The sequence below is a fragment of the Etheostoma cragini genome, chromosome 3, assembly GCF_013103735.1.
Source record: "Etheostoma cragini isolate CJK2018 chromosome 3, CSU_Ecrag_1.0, whole genome shotgun sequence".
Lineage (NCBI taxonomy): Eukaryota > Metazoa > Chordata > Actinopteri > Perciformes > Percidae > Etheostoma > Etheostoma cragini.
The window spans coordinates 10408044-10425793 of NC_048409.1; the positions used below are offsets into that span (position 1 = coordinate 10408044).

Consider the following 17750-nt stretch of genomic DNA (forward strand, 5'->3'; position numbering starts at 1 on the left):
TTTTAATATGTAAAGATTTCTAAGTATCTGTCAAGACAAAAAGTCAGCAGCACCAAGACATTCTGTACACTGTCATGTGGCGCATAATTTAAGTCTGACATTAGAAGGATGTTTCTCATTTTGAGGCTCTCTGCAAAAAATAGACACCAACACTTAAAACACAATTCCGGTTCAACATGTAGTACTCTACCAAAATCTAGTACCGTTTACACATACATGAAGGCGCCATACTGGTAAAACAATCATGGCCGGTCCAATAACAAACACCGTGCATGCTACTGCTTACACGGTGTTTGTCGTTCAACTGGTCATGTTTTCCCAAGATGGTGCCTGCCCGTATATCAAACGGTACTGTCTTCATAGTTATTTTATTTTCAAGAAACTATCTCTCAATGCTTTGGTTTACATGTAGTGACCCTCCTTATGTTACCGTGGATGTATGGTTCTATTTTGAGCCTTGTCAGTGGTCTAGAAAAAGTTTTTACTTTTTACTTTACCGGTGCCCCAACAACTACAACAACTATAAGCTAATTAGGGGTCTGCGCTAAAACTGGTCCCATTTGATTAGCATGAAAACAACTCCCAGGGAACAGCCGACTCGGTACCCATGTGTTATTTACTTCATTGCTTCATTTTGCGCCGGAATTGTCCTTTAAAATGGAATGTAACATGTCTATGTATCAGATGTAAGAGTTTGCAATGCATTTATAAAGAAGCCTGATTCAGATGCTAAAACAACACATGCACACACAAATACATACACAATCCTGCAGCTGCAGGCTCAGCGTGTTATTTAAAGATTTATTTTGAAAGAAAAGACAATGCTCCTCAAGATGATTATCAGTAATTATTATAAAGTATCTAAATACAGGCAACTGAGGTATATCTGTCTTCTACAGGTGGAGTGTGAGAGCAAGAAAGAGAGGGAGAGACAGAAAGAATGAAAGCGTGAGCAACAGTGACAGAGAAATAGAAAGCTCGCACAAACAATTGGAAAAACAGAACACAGGATTTATCAATGGACATGGAGGGTGTTGTATACTGTCTGAAGAAGTGGTCTACATGATCAAGGCGGAGCATTCATTGCACTGATTTCTATATAAAAGACAAAGGCTAAAATTTCCACAATTAACAAACCTTGTATTACAGCCTCAGTTACACTTTAACGTAGAAAATAAAGCCATACAAATCCATAGAAACTGTGTTCTACTGATACAACCTTCTGCATTCAGAAAAATGCATGCACTGTTGAATGAGGTGCATTAACTTCCAACAAAGAGTCAGCCTGCAGTTTAAAATAGATAAATCCTTCAAAAGCTGAGTCACATCATCGTCTATCAATTGAGTTTTGCTTCAATGTGTAAAAGAAACATTTAAAATAGATGGCTCGACTCACCTCCTCTGATTAGACCAAGATCAAACTGAGAACTCGCCACACTTTTCTTAAATAGTTCAACAAGTGTAATACATGTATTCACCTTCTTGCCAAGAGTTAGTTGAGGGTATTGATACTACTTATATAAGTCTATGTAATATAAAACAGCTAGGTGATGGTTCTGCTGGTAAGAGGGGAAACAGCTGGCCTGACCGTCCAAAGGTAAAACCAAATCTGCTTACAAGCACATTTTTTTTGAATCCATAAAACAATGAAAGGGTTCAGACTCCAAGTTCTCAAGTCCTGTCAAGACTACAGGAAGTCACTGCTCTCAGCAAAGAAACAGTCCGGCACATAACACACATAACGCCCCGCAAAACCACACTGGTACTGTACTGGTTAAACATACAAGAAGTAACCAGGTCATTAGTGAGCTTTCCATGTCATTTTTCTTCACCTTTTGGACAGAGCAAGGCTAGGTGTTTCCAGTCTAATGCTCAGCTAAGCTAACCGCCTGCTGGCTGTAGCCTAAATACATGGGAGTGGAATTAATCTTCTAATCTAACAGTTGGCAAGAAAAGCAAAGAAAAAGTCAAACTATTGCTTCAATTACACATTTTTCTTTCCTTTTTTTCTCCTGCAAATACACATTGACACGTTCAAACACAGCAGATCATGTAAGGCATACCAATTTGCTTGACAAACAGTAGGTAGCGATCGTAACGATTTATAAAGACTGGAAAACACATAGAGACACACATCCACGAAGAAACACACAGGAGGCTCAGTGAATGTATAAAAGGGTCTGGTGACTGTCGATTGTCAGCTCAATGATTCATGACCATCTGTCTTCAAGGCAAAGTTTTGGTTTATTTGAAAGCCTGCTAATGAGCAGCAGCTGCCTGTCAACTGCAGTTAAGTCATTATCATTAACTATACAACAGTATTGTGTAATATGCCATCACGGTTAAAAACGAACTTGTCTAGTCCGCAAAATAAATTCAGATTTTCTGTAATAATTACTCAATCTAGTTCTAAGTATTAACAAAGAGTACATTATGATTACATTGTAGAGTGTATCAGCATGTAGATGAAGGCTGAAGCCAGCTGAGGTTTGATGAGAGGCATACAGCTCTGTCCCACTTACAGAACAGTGGTACAGCCCTGTTACATGTGTACTGTATGAGGGTGGTTGGGTGGGTGGTGTATTCATGTCAGTGGATTTGAGCAGATTTGTTTTCCTGCCCCTCTCTTGACAACTACTTTTACAGTATTTTGACTGAAACACACTCTCACACACACACACACACACACACACACACAAACACACACACACACACACACACATACATTGGCAGACTCTCATATTATGAGTAAAACAAGATGAAAAAAATCAAACAGAAGGAGTGATTGTATCCAGTGAGTAGAGGAATACTCAAGCTGATTGAATGAACTACAGTATCAGAGTCGAAGAAACAGTGCTCCATCCGGGTGGTGAGGGTGCAGTCCACTGCTTTCTGCGGAGGAAGTGCATACTGCAGTGTCAATCCACCAGCCTTGGTCCATTCAGTAAAGAGCTAAGGGGAGCTTTCACTTCCCTCTAGCCCCACACGAGTGCTCCAACAGTCAGAGGGGAGAGGTGCTGCAGGGGTACCCAAACTACACTATCCCAGAGTTCCGTGGATCACCACACACGGCAGATGTTGGCAGGGAACATGTAGCTGTTCTTTTTGCAGTTGAATGCTTTGGCAAATTCTGGGAAATTCTGAAGGGAGCCCAGTACCCTGTAACACACACCAAGGAGATTGTTGGTTGGAGTTAAAGTTGATATATTAGAAGGTTACTTGTAATTGAAATTTACACACATGTCATTTTATCAAGGTTTTAAAATGTTAGCTCCTACTGTAATTTGTCCCTGCCATTGGCCTCATAAGAAAGATTATCAGTTTGAATTTACCGGAATTTCCCTGGACTGTGTACATCTACTTTAATGGAATTAACTGCTTGCTCTGGTCGATGCGTTCCACACCAAACCTGAAAAAAACAGAGATTAGGACATATAGCATTAGACCAATGCAATTTACAATACAACAATATACTGCATGTTTCTAATTTAATCATCAATCCATTCATATATCGAAACTACCCACCAAAGTGTCCATCATCCATCCATTACTGTAATCAATCCATCTCTCATCCATTTATGTGTCCATGATCCTGTAATCTATCCATCTATCCATCAATCCATTGAGACATCAATCTATCAGTCAATCAGTCCAACCACACATCCGTCAACTACCTGAGCAAAGTTTAGGAAGAAGAGTTGATTGTGGGAAAGGTCAATTCCTGGCAGTGATGGCTCCTCTCCATGCTCTTCCACATAGTTCTTATAGGCCTGCAGTATTAATATGAGACAAATGTTCTCATCTTATATTGCAGCTGTTTTTTAAAAACATGAAAAAAAGTCTTGAAATTACCTAATTTCTACTGATTATAAAAACCTGGCCAAAAAGCATTCCATAATACACTTCTGCTAATCAAATGTAGATGTTCCACTTAACAAATACCTAATGTGCCTTATAATACCATTTCTGACTCATTACTATTCAATGATAAACTTGAAAAATAAGCAGTAAACCAAGATTGCAAAACAGTTTGAGTTGTGGTCGTTATTATGTTGTGTTCATCAAAATGACTCATCTCTAAGGATACTTCTTGTAAACTCCTTATACAGACTTTCACATGCTGGGCTCTTTGGTAAATTATGTGTGTGTGAAAAATACAACTGTGTTGTTTTAGAAACTATTTACTGATTTATGAAGCAAATTGAAAGTTGTTGCAGGAACTCGAATCTAAACTATATTGTCAGCCTTTTAGTTTCATTTGAATGTTAATTCATGTCACTTTGTATACCACCAAACAATCCCTGTCCAGCATGAACCTCAAATAATAGCATACAGACATGTTGTTTGTTGTTGTCTCACAATGGAAATCCAATCTCCAGGAGCAAGAAAATTGACAATGTTATTGTAAATAAAAATAAAATAAAAATACTCATCAACATCATGGTTGAGTAGTAGTAACAATATTCATTATCTCATATTGCAGTCAAATGTGTGAATGCTCTTCATCTGTTCCTCTCTGATAAAACTGACGAAATCAGAAGCAAAAGCACGTCCTTTATGGTTCTTTAAAATATATAATGAATCTGACAGTGACCTGGCAAAATTACGTCATCTTTAAATCAGGACTTCTAAACTGAGTTCCCCCCTTTGTTTTCGGGGTCATTACCTGAAATGCCTGTCGTATCCCTCCATTGTCAGCAATGTTCTCCCCGAGGGTGTTGTTACCATTTAACTGAGACATAAGTAGAGAAAACACACAGATAGGCAGGGGAAAAGGACAAAGGGAGATGATATTGTTTTCCTCTGTATTTCAGAAAATCACAGATATCACTTTTCTAGGATACACATACAAGAAAGCATTGTCCCAGGGGATATAAGAAGCATTGTTCAAAGCAATAGGAAAGAGGGAGTGTAACAAAGAGAGGGAGAGTGATTTATATGTCAACAGAAAATATTAAAGGCACCTGAAGCAGAGAAGAGATGAGCCTGCAAAACTGGAAGAAAGATGAAAATGGATAGGCTGGCAAAGGTAACAGCAAAGCAAATACATGAGACAATGAGCAAGTGTGGGACAATATTTAAGAAAAAGTGAATGAAATAAAAACTTAAAGAAAGAAGAAGTAGAGAAAGATTGTCTAGCAAGACATACATGAAGTCCATTGGCCAGGTCCCAGGAGAAGTTGCCATACTGATTGACGATACACTTCGACAGGTCCAGGAACCTATCAGTGGAATCTGGTGTCCACCAATCCTTCAGATCACCATCTTTATCATAGTTACGACCTAAAAAATGGAGCCAAATGCATTGAGGATTGGCTGCTTGTATTTGTTTAACATGAAAAAAAGATTGTGACATCTCTCTATGCCTAAACATCTATTATTGTGTTCTCTGAGACAGCACAAAAATGCCGGAAGTGATGCTAATTACAGGTTTCCATTACATTCCATTCATTTCCATAGTGTTTCTGGGTGACTTGCAGTTGTGGATATCAGTGTACAACAATTCTAACATTGAACATAACACCTTTACATAATCCAATGAAGACAATGTTTGTTGGAGAAATAAAGAGCAATAGTGTGGACAATCATACCGTTGTCATCAAAGCCATGTGTGATCTCATGACCGATCACCATGCCGATGCCACCATAGTTAAGAGATTTAGCCTGGCCTTTGCTGAAGAAAGGCGGCTGCAGGATACCTGCAGGGAAAACTGACACCATGGGGAAAGAAACAAAAAAAAGAAAAAAAGTGAAAATGTAACTTCTATGGGTTTGTCTTTACACAACTTTACAAAATGCCGAATGTTAAAGAATTGCACACACGTTAGCATGTGCACATGTGGGAATACCTATTTGGTTTTTGCTGGATGAGTAGAATGCGTTGACAACAGCAGCTCCAGTTACCCACCTGCAGAAGGCAAGGAGGGGGGAATTAAAGAATGATAAAGTGAGAAGTGCAGCATGACTAAGATTTGATGACAGATAAATATGGCTGTATAAATGCATTATACACACGCAAAAGGTGTTTTTGCTCTTATTCCTCACATTTAATTGTTTTATGTGTGTGTTTTTTGTTTGTCCGTTTTTAAGAACGGCACTGAGGCCAATTCCTGTCAACTCTGTTGACAAGGCAATGCAGTGTCAAATGACTCTGTTATTAATGACAACGAGCTAACATTAGCATTACTGCTGTGCTCAGTGGAAGGCTGAACTCTATGTGTGAGTAGGAGTCTGTGTGGGAGAATGTGGATGTGCTGTGCTGAATGCAAGATGGTGTGTCACACTACAAGCACCATAAGTGAATAGGTCAGTTATTATTAGTGATTACATAATAAAGAATATAACTTTAAATTACTAAACAACTGGAAAAAGCCTGTTTGCAGAACAATGAGTTCACCCTGCAACCAAAAATACATCAATTAAATCTTACTCGTCTTTGTTGACTTTGACTCTGAGTTTCCGCAGGCGTTTCTTTTGCACATACTCCAGGTTCTGTAGAATGTTTTCAAAGTACTCCTCTGCACTGTAGGCCAGCTGACACCAACACACAGCCAGAGAAACAGGAGGATTAGCCCTGATGAGAGCTATCAACACTTGGCCATATTATCTCCAGCAAAACTCATAAAAGCAAGAATTCATCAAGATATTTTCATAAAATTGCCATGCAGCTTTGATGAACTCACTCAGGTATTCTGTTACATTAATTTGGCTAAGGAAGAAAAACATTCACAATCACATCTTTTCAGGCACTCACATCTTTGTACTCATTGTTTAGGTATTTGTCATCCATTATGTTGTCGGAATAGCCAATCCGTTCGCGAATAGCTCGGGCCTACAGAAAAGTAGGGACAATTTGACAAATGTTTTAGTCATCACATATCCAAAAGAAGTACAATACAGTAAAATACCCGCCCACCCCCCACCCCTGCCTCAACTGATGGAAAGCCTGCTAACCTTTTCCTCAGCTGCTTTCTTGGTCTCTGAATCCATCCAGGTCAGTCCATCAAGGTTACTAATAAAGACTTCCCGAATGTCTTTTATCATCCCCTCCATCTGATGACCCCCCCCCCCCCCCCCCCCCCCCCCCCACACACACACACACACACACAGAAAGAGACAACAGTCACAAATATGCCACTGACATGTCAAAATCAAATATACAGTATATCCTAAAAACAGTCAGTCCATTCAAATTGTATATAGTGTGGGAGTTTTTCTCATAATGTCTGTAGAAAGGATGCAGTGGAAAACACACACTGCAACACATTGTGCAACACAGTCATAAAAATACACTTCCCTGAACTAGGAACCATAATTACATAGTCACATATCAATATACGCACTCAGGGTTACATTCTATCTGTGTAGAAGTTTGGTGGCCCTGATTAATATTACCGGTACTGTAATAATGTTTTGTGTGATTAATAGGACAGATGGAATAATAACGAAAATATCAACCATTTTTACATATTATTGAAGGGAGGTGAGGCAAGGGCAGTCAGGATTAATTATTGACAATTAAATGTGTGTGCAAAAAATGAATTCTACATTTGAAGACCTTCTGCCTAGGGGTTGAATTATTGAGTTAATGAAATAATCCAAAACTTTATAACTGTAATTTATAGAAGTGATCATTTAGCCTAATGTTTAACGATTAGTAAACAAACAAGTTATGCTATTCTCATTGAGTTAATAAATGTTTGGAACTAAACAAATATGTCCATGTCATACTTGTTTTCCAATAACATGCTGGCACAACTGTAGGGATCTTACAATAATGAGATTTACTGTTCACACAGTAAGGTGCTCAAAACTCCACATCTAAAACTCAGATTGTGGTGTAATCTTAAGTATATATTCAACAATGTAATGCTTTTGAGTTACAGAATTAACACGAATGCGCCTGCACACAGAGAGACAGACTGACTGACGCCACCGTGATGGCATAATGCTCTCCAAACTTTGTACTATACCATGGTGATAGGACATCGAAGTTCTGTCCGCAAACAAATCAAAAACTGAATAAGAATAATTCACGAAAAAGTACCTGAAGCAGTGCAAGAATGAAATCCAAATCAGAAAGGGAAGAATTACAGTAAAAACTGCAGGGAGACCGAAGGTCACCCTTCCGGATCACTCTAACCACAGCTGTGCTGTCGGATTGCAGCGAGCTGACAGAGGCATTCCAGTGTCTTATCCCATCAGCAGACCCCTCGCTTACACACTACATGACCACTCGGACAACACGCTGTGGTTTGCCACATACCGCCAGGGATCATACTGATAGGATTTCCTTCAAATCTTTTAGCATACAGCATATGTGTGTGTGTGTGTGAGTGTGTGTGTGTGAGTGAGTGTGTGCATGCGTGCATGTGCCTGTGGATGTGTGTGTGTGTGCATATACAGATCTTTGTGTTTGCATGTCTGTTTGCTTGTAAAAACGCTACAATATAATTTCCATGGGTCAAATGCAGGGATTATAATCTAAATCTGCAAAAGCTGTATTTATCTTTATAGATCTAATTCACTGCTTTTCAATGAGATTTAATTCACTCTGTCTCCAAACAATGAGCAAGTACAAGTCCTGCATACAAAATCCTTGAGCAAATGTAGAGAAATACTTTAATCATAATATACTCTGAGCAGCAAAAATGTTCTCCTTATGCCAAAAAAGTGCAATATTATTATGTATTTTCTTTTGGATAAGTGTTTTATTGAGTGTCATATTTTACTTTTGTAGTTGGTCATGGTGGTTTAATCTATAGGAAGACATTATATTGTAAAAGCTGTTCTTTAACCGGTAAAAGATTATACATATTGCTTTCAAATAAATTTCACAGACTTAAAACATGCAATGTATAGTGTGTCACGACATGTTTCCTATTGGCCACCGAGCTGAGGTGGGTGTTGCTTACCTGCCTCAAAGAGCTTACAAAGCGGACAAGAAGCAGACCAAGGGCGGGCTGGTTTTGGAACAGACACAATAAGAGTCATAGGACAAAGTTTTCTGTTTCCCCATCAAGTTGTGTTATTGCTTTTTGCCCGCGTCTTCAATGTCTATAAATTGACATCGACCCGAGGAGTGGTCTGGTCAGAAAGACAGAGCAACACTGCGCGCTGGCTATAAAAAAAGGTAGGCCTCTCATCCTTACTAAAGCCTTGTGGCCGAGAGTTTAGCTCTTGTGTATTGAAATGCATGAATAAGCAAAGTCTAAAGGCTCCTGGACTTAACAAGAGCATCAAGGTTTTCCCAGTGTTGTTGTTATGCCGTGACAATAGTGTGGTAGTGAAAGCATTAAGTAGCATGAATGTACCCATAAGTTACTCTAAAATCTATACAAGTTCAGAACTTGTGTAAAAGTACTTTGTTGTATTCTACTGGTGGAAATACATATCTGTGGCTGAGAGAAGGTTGGTATTTGAGGAGTGCAACCTGTGTACCAGCTGCAGGTCAACTCAGCACGCTTACACACACATATGGTGTATGTTTGGCCATGCATTTGAGGAGAGGGGTGTTACATACTTGGAGTTATGTGTCACATTTCACACATACAAATGCATTTAGTCAGGGTGTGTGAAATCCACATGCTCAATTGGGTAAAGGTCCAGAAAACGACCAAGATTTACAGTGTGTGAGACCCTCAGCATTATGACAGATGTATGATTGCAAACAATCTGACACTCATACACACAAATGCGCCCAGAGTTGAGATTTACAGTGTGGGTGCTGTGGGGAGGATAGCAAGGGCACCTTGTTCAGAGAAACATAAACATATAAACACATTCAACGGGATGGGCCTGAAACAGATGTTCTCATACTGTATACAGTATATGTAAAAGACTAAATACATAAACATGAGCCCGGTTTTGGTGAAAATGCATGCATGATTCATTTCCGGTATTTGGTAGCATTTCCAATTGTCAATTCCCAATACTACATTACATTTCATTATGTATTCCACAGTCTCTCTAATAAGGAATTACTCAAGTGTTTAAACCTGCATTACATTTTACGAATAATCCACCCACTACTGACCAGTTCTTTGCTTTTTTCAGAGAAGGCCTCCTGCACATACAGTCGTCCCACAGCATTGTCCATGTTGTTGTTGACGTATAGTGCACATTGTCGCCAGACTGCTGCCTCTGAAGTTGTACCAGACAGAGCCTGCAGGGAAATTAACGAAGCACTGACTAGTCACAGATGCAAGATAACCCACTTGGCATGTTGGTTTAAGAGCCTTGTGACAATTCTTTATTTGTGCCTCCATTATGCATAACCATCACAGTTAGGACTATAAGAAAGAGGACCGATTTGAGATAATTTGATTATGAAGAGGGTTAGAATTAGAAATATTTATAAATGTGGTGGGGAATGAATGGAGCCGAGTGTTGACATTTAGTATTTATCAGAGCCCAAATGATACCAAAGTATCTTTGCTAAGTACATAATATGTCATGCAATACTGTAAGTATCAAGAAATGGCAGTATAGTATAATTTAGAAATACTCTTACATGTTTTTTTTCAATCAAGGCACCAACATGTTTACGCTAGCAGCATAGCTCAATGTGCATCTTTGGTCCAAAATAATATATCTCGACCACTGGATGGATTTCCATGGAAATGTGATACAGAACATAGATTCAGACATTCATGTCTCCCCCTCGAATTAATTGTGGTAACTTTGGTGATTCCTTAAATTGTCATTAGGGGCCAACAGCAGGTCAAAGTTTAACTTTGCCTTCTACTTTGGTTCATGACCACATACTAGTAAACCTAATGGCATCCCCATCAGCCTCAGCCTGACTTTGTGTTTAATGCTAATTCCAAAATGTTAACATGTTACATTTAGATGGTGTCCAAGGTAAACATACCTGCTAAACATCCTTACGTTAGCATTGTCACTGTTCGTTTTATTTTCAGTGCTGAAATTTTAGTATTACACAGCTAAAACTCAGTATTAATGTAGTAGTGTGTATATTTATAGATAGTTAAGGTGTTAGGGTCTTGGCGGTGTACCTTGCGAAAGGCTTTCCTAGTGTCCCTGTAAGATCTGCTCAGGCCTACCACCATGTTCATAGCAAAACGCCACACCAGGTAGTTCTGCAGATCCCTGTGGGGAGATGAAGTATGTTCAAAGAAACTCTCTTGCTCACACAAAGCTAAAATATATAAGCTTTATTTATTACAACCCACTTCCCACAAACAAGCTACTGCACAAAACACAATTAGGTTACAGACTCAAACACACAAACATACACACATGCACACCTTTTGTTGTATCTTGCCAAGACAAGGTTAAGTCTTCTGTAATAGTTGGGGGAGTAGTTTATGACCTTCTCTTTGTCAGAAACAATGATGTTGACGGTATCCATTATCTTAGCTGTGAAGTTACTCCAGTCAAATACCTTCAAGTCCGAAAGCACGTCGAAAAAAAGAGTGGCATTAGAAAGAGAAAGTAAGGTGAAAAAGAAACTGCAAATTATGATAGAAAGGGAGTCTATTTTTACCTGCGAGTCAACCTCAAGGGTAAAGTTGGCGTTTAGATCACCTAGTTCCATCTTGTTGTAAAGCAACACTGGGTTGTTGCGGTCCTCTGGAGTATCGGTAGCCTGGAAGTAAGTAAGTCAGAGAAGTAAAAAATCAACAATTCTGTCACAACATAACCCTCCTGTTTCCTGACGTGTATAAGTAAAGTACAGGTCCAGCAGCAACAATCATTTGGAGTCCCTGGAGCACTCAGGTCTGTAAATGTCAGAGCTCCAACGGTCTGACTTGCCTTGTAAAAGGCAGCAGCAGAGAGGAGGGGAAGTGAAGCATGGCAGTGAGCAGAGCCCACATCTAGCACTGAATGACAAACGTGGACTGTGTAAACTTGTTGTCTGAGAAAGAGAGAGTTTGTTGTGCAGGGATCAGGCTGGTTGAGAGCTTGTTTTATACGGCAGCTGTTCCAGACTGCAGCCACAAACACACTAAGGAGAGAGGTTTGGGCTACACATGGAGGAGATAATTCTGTCACAAGTTAATTGCTCACAAAATCCTCCTGTTGTGTCAAGCTGATATTGGAGGTAAGATATGCATTGCTGCTGGAAAACATGTTCACCTTCCCTCAGTTTCTCAACAAACTAAAAAGTGGTCTTTTAAAGACCAAAGACAGTTCTCAGATCTGAACAACTAACAAGGTATCTGCTTGAAAAAAGTGTGCATGCACGCTTACGTTGGCGATGTCTCTCTCCAGGTCCATAACTCGTGTGACTTCCTCTCTGATGCGTGTTTCATTGATCGCCAATCCCCGGTCGGTGCGGATCAGCTTGGCAAGGTCAATCATGAACTTTTCGTAGGCCCGACATGCCTGTCAAACAAATACTCATTCATGATATCCGTATCTGGAATTTATGTTAACAGGACGGAAAGGAGGTCAGTTTAACCAATGACCCCAAAAAAACACACATACACACACACACACACACACACACACAAACACAAGTTGCCTGCCTCAAGCTAAGTTAAGCGCTTTTTTGCATTTCAATCAAGGGTCCATAATTTGTAAACTAAAACCAGAGCAGAGGATGTTTGCTCCAATCCCACACATCTGGTCTAAATTGAGAGACATACAAATCTGTTCTGTTTTGCCTCTTTGATTTTAATCATCATTGCTTCGGAGGGTATTTGTATTGATTGAATACACATGCTCGTAAATGCAAGTACGTTTACATATGAGCACAAAGCAAATTCAGGTACTAATGTTTAACTGAGAGCCTCGTTATTGGTTAATCATCATGTTCCCTGGAACAAACTCCCGTGGTCAAAGAACCTCTGGGGCACAGGCACAAATGAACACATTGAGCTGTCTTCATTATGCATCACTTGATGTAAACCTTACTTATGTAACAAGCAGGAGTTAAGTTGGAATTTCTTATGTAGGGGGCTCTGTGGATTCAGGGTTGGCATAGGTGAACGTGTGTGGGTTTGTGTGTGTTTGTGTGTGTGTGTGCACTACAACAAAATCTACTACTACTAGTACTACTACAATATCTGAACGATATCATTTGACAGACTGTACATAAAATATTGCAAGGACCACCTTTTACTCCATGCCCTCTGTGCTGAGATCACTTTTTTTCAATTTTACAGAATGGTAGGAGTCATGTGATCAGCTGGATACAGATAGCGGCTTCAAGTGTAGCTCCTAGCCCAACTTTGAGAAGTAGTTGTCTTATTTGGTTCCAACTCCAATATTCTACCACTTTGTGCTCGACAAAGTGGCTTTTTTACTTAAAGCAGAATGGCAAACAAGAGCCGAGCCCAACGCAGCTATACTGATGCTATTGCAGAGGCATTACTGGAGAAACGGGGATCGACACTGACGAGAAGCTAACTGCTGTCAATGCTAGCATCTCTGACTGCAAACCTTGGCTCTACCAGATCTATTCAGATTCGGAATGATTTGTCGGCTCCTTCAGCTCTCTAAAATTCAAAAATTTGGAAATTATTGCAACACGTTGGAAACCACCTCATGACTTGTCTGTTCGTAAATGAACCCTTTCCTTTATTTATGTCATATTCAGTGTATGAAGCTCTCGCATAAACGGAGAGCCACAAAAGACTGGACTCTTGGCTTAACTTTGCTAAATCCTTGAAATCCATGCTGTAGACTTGTGCTTTAGTCTCCTAACTTCTATCTGTGCATTTGATGTCTTAAGTACGTCTCTCTGTCAATGTCTTTTACTGGTTTGTTTGTGTGTGTTCTGTTTTTTTTGGAAAGATACAGACTCCATTCCTACTGCTATGTTTGTATTAGGTCTCCCCCTCCCCGTCTTTCCTCTCTGTTCTTGGTCTTGTTCTCATGTTTCAGTGTATTGTTTTTAATTGTAAATTGTAATAATAAAATTTATTTGATCACATAAAAAAAGATTTTACAGAATTGCAGGAGACAACCAGTGTGAAGGTACATTACCTCCACCTAGACTGAGCTCCCAGATCTGCTTTAAATTCAATTCAATTCCATTCAATTTTATTTATATAGCGCCATCTCACAACAACAGTTATCTCCCTGTGCTTTTGATAAAAGAGCAGGTCTAGACCGTACTCTGTGATGTTATTTACAGAAACCCAACTATTAACACCAGGAGCAAGTTTAAAGAAACCCATTGACAGAAAAAAGGAAACCCTTTAAAATATACACTTCCCCTGATCACATAAAAGAGTGTAAATCTGTTTTCCGGGGTAGTCTGAGGCTTTAACCCCTGATTACCGAAGTGTGTGTGTGTGCTTGTATAGGCCTATGTGTATAATGACAATAAAGGCATTCTATGTGTGTACACCTTAAACCTACCTCTGCATAGGGTCCAGTGCAAGCGTAGTAATCTCTAGATAAGAGGCCGAGGTTTGTCTGCTGGTCAAACTGGCAAAGAGGAAGACAATAAAGCAGACATATGTATTTATATAAGTCAAAATGGGTGGTTATTTTCCGTGTGTGTGTCTGCATGAATATGGGTCTATGAAATACAGGGAGTGAGGGGGGCTTTTTTTCTGAGCTACAGTTGCACACCTACATGAATGATGTATGAATTGGAGTCCTTGTCATCGGTGCCAACAAAAAAGTTGACCAAGAGTTGAGTTCCATATTTCTCATTCAGCTTGGCAATGACGTTCTCCAACCTCCATGTTTTACCTGAGTACCAGAGAAGGAAGGAAAGTGAGAACAGGATAATTGACTGTATACAAAATCTGCTGTGGGTGACATTGTAAAAACATTACTCTACCATAGTTGGTCTCCCAGTTGTCCACAGCTAAGGGCCAGTCATACACATCAGGCAGCATGTCGAGCAAAGGAGCCCCTCCCCTGAGCTCAATTAGACCTTAAATGGGGAGTAGATGCAAACAAGCTAAAGTTGGTTTCTAATAATGAATGCCATTGTCTAATTAGAATTCACAATTAAAAAAGAAAAGAAACCTTATTTTTATCCATATATTGTAGTCAATATCAAGCATAATTAATACATTTGGAGGCCTTTGAGTAATTTGTTGATCTGACTTCTATGAAGTTATTATTATTTCCATCAAATTATGCTGTCAAGCTGAAAACTAGTGATTCTTACTTTCAAAACTAATAATGGATGACGATTGTTACAACAGTTTTTTAATTAGGTTATAACGTTTGATTTAGTTTGACAATGCAATAAACTGAATCAAAGAAACATAACCTTTTATGAATAATATTAACTTTAGGACAATAGAGGATGCAGAAATGGATGACTGCCGACTCACTCTCATTGATACAGGACCTGTAAAGGGTCTTAGCCTTGGTGAGAGCAGTGGCTTCCCCCTCCACTATTTTTTCAAGGACACCTAAAATGAGAGCAGAGAAACAGAGCAAGATTGAAGGAAAGAAATAAAGACAAAGACAGAATGATAAAGAAGAAATGCGTGCACAGAGGGAAGGGAAAAGAGAGGCGTGTAAATAATCCCAGGTACAATCTCAGGTTGTCCAGATGCATTTCATCATTTTAATTAAGGCATGTTGTCCTTGCGTCAGAGAGCGCCAACACAAATAAAGTGATGACTTCAAACTGTGGCAATACATGTGGCAACCAGTGACAAAACAGTCTGAAAGAAAAAGTGATTTTAGGTCCTTCAGTGGCAGGTTCAGATGGATGGTATTCACCGCGCAGTGGAAACAGACGTTTGCAAGACGTTGTAGAATTCTCTCTGACCAGAATGAGTTTCTGTCCAGGGGTTCTATACAAGTTTACAGGAAACAACATTATAAAGAAAAGCTAAGAAAAAAAACAGTAAGAAGTCTGTGGGAGCACATGCTTACATAGACTCAATACCATCTGCTCGGTCAAAGCCAAGGTGTGAACCTCTGTCAGAGCCAACCTGGGCTTTCAACCAGAGCTCTCACTCAGTGATCAAAATGAAATGCTTACTCTTAACACTAAGCTAGAAACATGCATACTTAATATTCATAATACACAAAATCTGTTGATCTGTAAAACAGTTTCAGGACAGTCAACATGTCTTAAAGAACAGCAAGAACTTGATCAGTGAACAGGAAAGAGAGTATCACGGTAGTACATTACATTAGTACATTATTCATATATCAACTTTAAAGCTGCCATGCACAAAGAAATCCTATTGAACTGATAGAAAACAACTGATTTTGTATATACTATTTACAGTAATATACATAAAAATGGTTGGAATGTAATTCTAATGTTATACACTATTTAAAGTAGCTGCCTGAAAACAGTAATTTGTAAAAATTCAGATGACATGCTGTACGTTGTGCATGAGGTTTGTGTGTAATGACAAAACTTGCCAACATAAATGGAATATTTTTATGAGGATATTAAAAGTGTTTAACATTCTGGAAATTCTGTAAAATCATTTCAATTCCACCTGCCGAACATCAAACATCATATCGAACACTGAAAGAAATGGACTCTGCATTAATAGATTGATAGACCAGGGACCAGGAACGCATAACAAGTGCTAGTGCACCAGTACACAATCATAAAATGTTCCCTTGTACTGTGAATGGCCAACATTTGCTTTGAAGGGTGTAATAAATGGTTAAAAACAAACTATTAGTTGCGGTGCAATTAGTCTTTTCATTTGAGTGATTGGAGTATTTGGGTCATTTTTTGTAGATCTGCATTGCATATTTTAATCTGTGGTTTAATTGAATTCTCAGCATGGCAGCGGTAATCAAGGCGCTGCTAGTGACCTCAGAGTGGTGAAACAAGGAAAAAGGTGGAAAAATATCAAGGATTAGCAAAGCTCAATCATCATTGCTTCTTTTTTTGCTTGAGTATACTGCCATTGTCAACACGTGCTGTGGGTATCTGGACGTCAGTTAGCTCGACCTCAGGCTAGGAAGACATTTCCAGGTAGACAGCTAATCAAAATGAGTGATGAAGTGTTGGTGTGTAAACTTTCAAAACTAAGGGGGTGAAGAATGGGACCAACAATGCACTTTCCTTCGATGCCTCTGGGCACAAAGTTGTAAGTATAACCATTCCTTCATGATGCGCTGTCGCTTTTCAGCAGCATTGATCATGAGAGTGAGTGATCGTCAAGATTCAACCTAACAACCACTTGGTAATTGGGGTATTTGCTAAAACGGGGAATGCAAGTGTTTTGTTACGATAGTATTAGATGCCCTCTGTCCGAGCAAACAAACACAGGACTTTCACTCAGGTGTCTAGTTTGAAACAGTAAATCAACGTTCACTTTTTGAGCCATGTTTACGGACCTTGGTTTGTGTCGTCACGTCCTCACATCATTATCCTAACCCTGAGTATTTTAGTTGCCTAAACTTAACCAGTTCTGTTTTACAATGTTAACTATGTGTTTAAAACTTGAAACTAGAAACCGAAACGTTCACATTTTTAAAACAACCCCACGTTGAAAGCCATGTGTTTTAAAACAGTAAAAAAATTTAAAAAAAAAGAAAAAGTTTAAAAAGTCAGACTGCATACGTCACTTTGGGAGTCATTGGCAATCGACGCATGTAGGTACGAGGATGTGTTGACTCAAACTGTCTCTCAAACTTTAGCTCAACTTTAGCTTAAACTATCTGGGGAGTTTATTAAGTACAGAATATCATTTTAATTGAATTTTTTTTTTACTGTAGTTTAGCTAGTATAACAGAGCTCATGGGTGGCTTTGGGCTCCCTAAAGAAAAATGTAGAAAAGGCTTGTCCTGTTTAGGAGATTAGGAGCTCAAATCCAGACTAAGACACT

At 39.2% G+C, this 17750-nt stretch overlaps 1 protein-coding gene across 2 annotated transcripts in view; it reads right to left on the bottom strand.

Annotated features, from left to right (window-relative positions):
- Positions 1-787: 787 nt before the first annotated feature.
- LOC117942063 (neprilysin-like) overlaps positions 788-17750 on the bottom strand; it is a 32341-nt gene continuing 15378 nt past the window's right edge. For both annotated transcript variants that reach the window (XM_034867366.1, XM_034867367.1), the window contains exons 5-23: positions 15270-15350; positions 14765-14860; positions 14555-14673; positions 14335-14403; positions 12217-12351; positions 11510-11611; positions 11271-11407; positions 11019-11112; positions 10037-10165; positions 6955-7053; positions 6755-6832; positions 6431-6534; positions 5850-5908; positions 5592-5711; positions 5150-5283; positions 4667-4732; positions 3675-3770; positions 3333-3409; positions 788-3159 (exon numbers count right to left, since the gene is read on the bottom strand). In XM_034867366.1, the coding sequence (XP_034723257.1) occupies positions 3060-3159; positions 3333-3409; positions 3675-3770; positions 4667-4732; positions 5150-5283; positions 5592-5711; positions 5850-5908; positions 6431-6534; positions 6755-6832; positions 6955-7053; positions 10037-10165; positions 11019-11112; positions 11271-11407; positions 11510-11611; positions 12217-12351; positions 14335-14403; positions 14555-14673; positions 14765-14860; positions 15270-15350 (1895 nt within the window). In that variant the 3' untranslated portion in view covers positions 788-3059. The remainder of the gene's footprint in view (positions 3160-3332; positions 3410-3674; positions 3771-4666; positions 4733-5149; positions 5284-5591; positions 5712-5849; positions 5909-6430; positions 6535-6754; positions 6833-6954; positions 7054-10036; positions 10166-11018; positions 11113-11270; positions 11408-11509; positions 11612-12216; positions 12352-14334; positions 14404-14554; positions 14674-14764; positions 14861-15269; positions 15351-17750) is intronic.